The sequence below is a fragment of the Elaeis guineensis genome, chromosome 10 (genome assembly GCF_000442705.2).
Source record: "Elaeis guineensis isolate ETL-2024a chromosome 10, EG11, whole genome shotgun sequence".
Classification (NCBI taxonomy): domain Eukaryota; kingdom Viridiplantae; phylum Streptophyta; class Magnoliopsida; order Arecales; family Arecaceae; genus Elaeis; species Elaeis guineensis.
Window position 1 is genome coordinate 39,663,869 of NC_026002.2, and position 6,892 is coordinate 39,670,760.

The 6,892-nt window shown below is 38.2% G+C and overlaps 1 protein-coding gene across 1 annotated transcript; it reads right to left on the reverse strand.

The window, feature by feature from the left end:
* Positions 1 to 241: 241 nt before the first annotated feature.
* On the reverse strand, positions 242 to 6,690 carry LOC105052312 (transcription elongation factor TFIIS). The gene is made up of 2 exons (XM_010933081.4): positions 6,327 to 6,690; positions 242 to 1,635 (listed from the first exon to the last, which is right to left on the reverse strand). The coding sequence occupies exons 1-2, from the start codon at positions 6,483 to 6,485 to the stop codon at positions 643 to 645; spliced, it is 1,152 nt and encodes a 383-aa protein (XP_010931383.1). The 5' UTR covers positions 6,486 to 6,690; the 3' UTR covers positions 242 to 642.
* Between the last annotated feature and the right edge of the window lie 202 nt (positions 6,691 to 6,892).

The following is a 6,892-nucleotide window of genomic DNA, read 5'->3' on the forward strand; positions in this document are numbered from 1 at the left end:
ATAAAGGACATGCAAAGCATGACCAATGACATAATTGCACCCAAGTGGCAGAAAAACATACCGAAATCAAATAAATCTGCATATTTACACACAGCTCACAGAGGAATATTTTCATTTCCCTTGGGACCTATGAGGGCCTAAAATTCAAGTCATGCAGTAGTCACTAGACTAGACAGCAAGCCTTCTTCAGCTATTTACCATCCACAGGATATGCAAGACATGCGACAAGCTGCTAAAGGACTAAAAGAAAACATTTGATAACTGCCTAGGATTCCATTGACAGGTGAAATGTCTGTTGTTTGCCATGAGTCTCTATTATTTATTTGAACTGACAAATACACCACTTTTGGTTAACATACTTCTCATGTTTCTCTACCTACAGTATCCATAGAGAGAAGAGGATGCACTTAATGGAGTGCAATGGATACAAAGCTCTAACTGCTAGCTGGGGCAACGGAAACCAAATGACAGAAATACATTAAACCAATTTGAAGATTGCAGGTGACATTGTAACTAAACTCTAACAAAGAACAGCAATGAGTTCATTAGGAAATTAAGGACTGAAAGTCTATCAGATCTGAGCATGATAAAAGACAAGGCGCTCAACAAACTTGACTGCAACTGTTCTGCTACATGGTGCAGTCAACAGAATTTCCAGTGGTTGTTGCAGTTTACGCACGTTACAAAAGTCGTCATCGGCTCATCAGCACTCCGAGTTTGCAACTGATAGTAAGTGCACTTCCGCTGTCCGCACCGGCCACATTTAAACTGATCAGTTGTAGCTTTAGGAGCTCCTCCACGTTCACAGTCAAACAGAGCCTTCTCTTTAATCTGCCTATTTTCAAGCTTTCTCTCATCACTAGCCATCTCTTCGGGAGTCATTTCAACAAGTTTCTCAGGCTTCACCTGTTCAAGGAGAACTCGTCTACGCAGATCAGGGTTTTTTCCATCCTTTAAATTGAACATAATGGACCTATATTTAAGCTTCTGAGCACCATTAGAACGCCCTAGCTTTTCAAACATCACAGACTCCACTGTGACTGCAACTCGAATTGGGTCACAAGCATTTACTTCACCTAAGATGTTTCTCACTTCATCCCTACTATCTGCACTTGTCTCACCAGAAACTTTAGAGAAAGCTTCAGCAAGAAGTTCCCGGAGTTTATCTCGTATAGGATCATTACATTTGATCATTGATGTCAGCTTTTGAGGACCAACTGGGAATGATGATGGCTTCTTGATAACAGAATCCCGGTTCTCTTCCCTCAAGATCCTCTCAACTTTGATATTTTGACCTGAAGGCTCATTGTTCCCCGCCTCAGTCTTTTCAGACTTCAAAGTCTCAGCTTTCATCAACCTATCTGAATCCTTCTTCTCAGCTTTGAGCTTTTCTGAATCTGAAATCTTGTCAATTTTAACAGACCCAGCCTTTGAAATCTTGTCAACCTTGACAGTCTCTGCTTTCTCAGATTTGACTTCAACTTTAACAGAACTTTTACTCTCAGGATTGCCATCTTTTTTACCATTAGCAGTCTCATCAATAACTACCTTTTTCCAGAACTGCAACAGGTCAGAAGCAACTGCCTGAATCTTTGAGTGTGGATGCTTTGTAAGATAGCGAAGACGTTTGCCAACCTGAAAAAACAAGAGTACAAAGAACCTAACTGTGAGAAGCAGAACAGTAAGAGAGAAAAGTCTGAAAAAATCATTAAGGGAAAAAATGAGAAAAGTAAACATATGACACCTTCACATTGAATAAAAATCCTAACATTTATAAAAAATAGAAAATACCCTTACCAGAAACATAAGTGCTCTTACATTTTGTGTAGTGCATCTGAACTTTGATTTCATAATATTGTTCTTGGATGGTGTAGACATAGAATCACTTTATAAGTGATATGGATTAAGTCAGTATGTCATAACATTGGCACCAGATAGCTCCCGTTTGAACTAGTATGGAAAGCATACTCCCATCAAACTACATTAACTTCTCAAAACTGAGTGTTTTATTAGGAATTTCATCACAAAAACAGAGTAAACAGGTAAGTAATTCCTAAGCCCATGCACAACTTGTGAAGTTCAAAGCATCCAAAAACAAGAATATTCAATCATAGTCCATGGACCAAAGAATCATACCAAAGCCTTTCCGTTGTAATGGTCAAATTACATTTAAATTATGCTAAGCTAACTTATTTTCCCTAATAATACCATCCACCTTTTGCCACCCTCGGTGCGTTTTCCAATTTTTTCATATTTTTTCCCTCACAACCCTCCATCCGTGTTTCCTTAGGTCTTTCCCTCCTTTTCCTACATCCTACAAAACAAATTAAAATGCCATTTCACATCTTCATTGCGGTGAAATAGTCCCACATCAAATTGGCCTGGAACCTTGGTTGGTCTCATATACTCATAGGCCCTTCCATGCAGTAGCTTAAGCTTTTAGGCTGGATTTTAGCGCGTTGTACATGCCCATGCCATCTCAATTGACTCTTTGTCACTTTATCCTTAATTTATGCAACTCCCATATCTCCTCTAATATACTAATTCTTTTGATCTATCCTTTCTTGTTTCACCACACATCCATGTAAATATTCATCTTAAATCCATGTATACATAATTCTAGCTAAATATAATTGTAAAAGAAAGCACACTAACAAACTAACAGGATTGCTAAATGCATAGAGCCATTCAAAAACTTCTGATGACTTAAAGATCAAGTTTACAGATGTGAATGCATGATCAAAGTACACCACTCAGAACTTGCATACCATTTCCCCACCTAATCTCTCAATCATCAATAGACCTTTATCTTGATCCATCTTGCCCCAAAAATCCACACCATCCTATGTCATGACTGCTCGCAATCTCTACCTTAACTCCAATTTTCTAAAGCATTTGCAAATGCCTTCTTATTCCTAGCTTAAAATATCTTAAACAATTATCAACACTAAAGAAAAATGTTCAATAGCAGCTAAATTAACAGGATAAATAATGATATAACACCTTCAATTTGCATAGGAAATTATTGAACGCATGATAAAATAATTAGTTTGCACTTTTCAGATGCATTAATCATATACATGACTAGGTCATCAATAAGCCCAGGACACAACCAAAAATCTAATAAATTTCCATCTCAGGTTGTCACTTGAATAATTCAAAATTAGAATGGCACAAATGTTGCTCTCCTACAAGTATGTGACTATAGAGACATCACAGTAAATAAGGTAATTTTAGAAAGAGAGTATGGCTTTCAGACTGATGTAGAGCACTTATTTGGACTGAAGCAGAGAAATTTTGGAGTTCAGTTACATGGTTCTCAGTACAAGCAGTTCTAAGAGCGACCATGTTGAAGGGGATTTAACTTGTGACAAAATATCAACCTGGGACAAGATGCAGATAGAAACTTCTGGTCTTATAAAGATTATTTGCTTGTTTGGTGTTATTTGCTTAATAGCCAATATCATCATGTTATTCGTTGAAGATTAGTGTATTGCTGAGCATAGAAAGAAGTCAAATATAATAAATTAGACTCCATGTCATTTCATGAGAGGTGCAGAAAGAGGGAATAAATCAATTAAATAAAATGAGAAATTCCGTGCTAGAGATGAAGTACGGGACCACATTGTTCATGTTTGAAGATGTGGGTCATGGTGGCTAGTTAGGCTTCACTAATCTTGATTGGAGAAGTGCCTTCCTGTTCAAGTGCTATGTTGGGTCCATAGTTTAAATAAACACTTCACTTCTCACATACAACTTTCTTATTCTATGATAATTTATTTTGGTTATTGTGTAGGCATTATTGCCTCTGATGTGCATGTTAAAGGAATTCCTTCCTTTTTTCCTTTCTACAATGTCTTTCATGTTCCTTTTTCTAAATCACTAAGATTAATGCTATGGTTTACCACCCATCACACAAAAAATTCCTCGTACCAACATGGCAATAGAGAATTGGTGCAATTCACATAGGCTGATGTGATTCACGAGGGGTTTGTTGAATCGCAATATACCAAACCAACGCCACATTGGCCCAAGGAATTTTTTGTATGATTTAGTGGCTCCCTATTCACTATAGAATATTTTTGATTACTAAACCATACTAATAGAAGAGTATATATGCTAGCTAGAGTGCACTTTTTTAGCAACATTTTTCACTTTCTTTTTCATACTGAGATCTTTTATGCTTCCTTTCAAGGATACCCTTGGGCATTCATTAACCATATTGCCTTATTTTTAGCAATCAAGATTGATTTGACCTTCTTAAGTTTCTTGTATTTTTCTTTTGCTATGCTAGAAAACCAATCTTATGCAATAAGTGACAGATATGATGCCTCATGGGAGTGATAAAACCTAATACATGGTTCACAATGATCCTGCATCATGAAGAGTGCCCATGTTCAACAAATTTCAAGGAAAAGGTGAGATACCATACATGTTTAATGCTGAGTGTATGAGAACAAGAGAGGACAATATACGAAAAAGAAACCACTTTTTTCCCTCCAGAGTCACATAACCCTAGGATCCAAAACTTGCATACTGGCAATGCTCTGATAGGTGCCTGGTTGTCGGGCATGCATTTGTGTAGTCTTCCCATGTAAAGAAGCACCATGTCATAATGTCATATATGATCTTGGAACATAGTAAGCATTATGCCAACAAAATTTAAAATGAACTAAAATAAGAAGGATTTGAATGAGTTTTGTCAGCACATATGCTAAGTGGTTCAGAGATATTAAAAGAGAAAAAAAATCCATGAAGGTTCCAATTATTCAATAAAAATTTGACATCTCAACAAATGTCAATGGCGATGATTTAGGTTACAAAGTTGCTTAGAGGATATCTTTTTAACCCTTTTCTTATTTTTTAGCTATCTACTTTTTGGAAGCAATTTACTCCTTTCCACAAAAAGGCTCCACATACTGTGTAGAGTGCACAATCACTGACCAACAAGAAGGTTAGGGTTAATGGTCCTCAGGGCATTTGTTAAAATTTGGTATCCAATTCCTATATTGTGGCTTGGCAAATAGGTTTATGTGTTTCAAGCCCATTCAAGATGCAATCCTAAAACTTCTATTCCTCCTGTATTGCCATGTTTATTTGTGTTGTGATTTTATTTCAAAAATGAATAGAATTTGGTGCAACACACGACCTTTAAATCTTCCACATGCTTTCTCTAATACAACAACTACTCATATACCATTTTCTTAAATATGGGAGGAAATGAGTCTGATACACAACTAGGTAGTGGTTTCAAGGAGATGTCCACTAGAATAAGGCATTTAAGTAAACAAATGCACTCAGTGCATTCCTTAACATTTCCCAGTTATGACAGGGAAAACCACAATCACACGCATTGAGGATTATGGAACAGAGGAGCTAAAGTTCTCTCTTTCCATGATGACGCATCAATACAACAAAACACACTGAAGTAAATACGACGGATTAGTTAAATTTCATGTTACTTCAACTCTTTGGTAAGCTTACTAACAAGGATTAAAAGAAAGGAACTCAAAAGCATTTTCATGCAAGAGAGACGAGGCAAAGGAAGCAAAAGCATTGCCCAATAACTAAAGGGACCTCTCTAAAGCAGCCAACTGAAAGGAGATGATGGTCGATTCAAAATCACTCCAAAGATGCATCCGTGTTAGTACCTCTGATAAAAAACTAGCATCTCAGTTCGACTAACAAATCAATCAATGGCTGATTCAATTCTAAACATGCTCCCATATTTCCTCAACAAAGTAACTCGGATCCCACGATAGCATTCCACTTAAATAATACAACAATATCACATTTTTAGAACTGCTCCACAAGAATCAGTACAAGAGGCGCTAATGCGAATAATTAAAACACAACTCTCAGTTTTTTTTGGCACCCAGAACATACAAGATCAAAACGTTTTCATGAACCACAAAAATAACCTGCAATAGTGGCAAAAGCCCAACTAGACAGCCGACCAATTATCGAAAAATAACTTTCACCTCTCACCCAAGAAAAAGGACAAACCAACTAATGAGCAATAAAAAATGTTCAAAACAGACATCAAATTAGTTATAACATGCCCTTTCAACACGATGGCTACATCACAAATCACAAAAGAGAGAAATACGTTAGCTTCCATAAATATCGACATTATCCCCAAAAAATAAGCTTTCTTCGATTCAAAGGAACGTGGTTCTTACATCGAATCAAAACCCTACCCTACTCTCATCAACCACTGAAAAGACATAAATACACACCAAGAAAGGAAATCTTTTTCCCCAGATCGAAGAGAAGACAGCGAAAGCCCTGACCACAGATCACAAGAAACGAAAACAACGGCGTACCTGAGTGGCCACCAGAACATCCGTGGTGACCGGGATCTTCCTCAGCTGCCGCAGCGCATCCACGCACCGATCCGCCTCCGGCGACAGGCCGCCAGCCTCCGCCGCGGCGTCCGCGGCCCTCTTCGCGGCCTCGAACGTCTCCAGCAGCTCCTCCTTCATGGCTCCCAGATCGCCCCACCAAGAATCAAAGAATAAATAGGAAAGAATCGCACAAAAAAAAAATCTGGACAAAGAAACCCGATTCCAAGAAAGTGTAGAGAAGAAGATCGAAACCCCAAGAAGCGAAAAAATCTATTGACAAAAATCCTAGATATCTAGGAGGAGGAGAGGTCTTTGGTTTCCTCTCCGGCGTCCGACTCTCATCCACTCCCGGGGGCGAGAAGAGAAGAGCATAGAATTCTCTTAATTTTACTCTCCGTAATATTTATAGCGTCTGAGGGTAGGGCGAGCACTCGTCCGAGAAAGTTATAGGCGAGATATCGAACGGACAGAATGGTGCCACGTGTCCAGCGATCGAACGAAGGGGAGAGTGAAATTTGTTTGAGGATATGGTGACAAAATTAGTA

What these genes read in the sequence shown, in the direction of transcription:
- LOC105052312 (XM_010933081.4), bottom strand. Translation starts at nt 6,485, where the DNA reads ATGAAGGAGGAGCTGCTGGAGACGTTCGAGGCCGCGAAGAGGGCCGCG. An exon ending in ATGTTCTGGTGGCCACTCAG is followed by an intron (nt 1,636 to 6,326) that starts GTACGCCGTTGT and finishes TTGTTTTTTCAG; the next exon opens with GTTGGCAAACGTCTTCGCTA.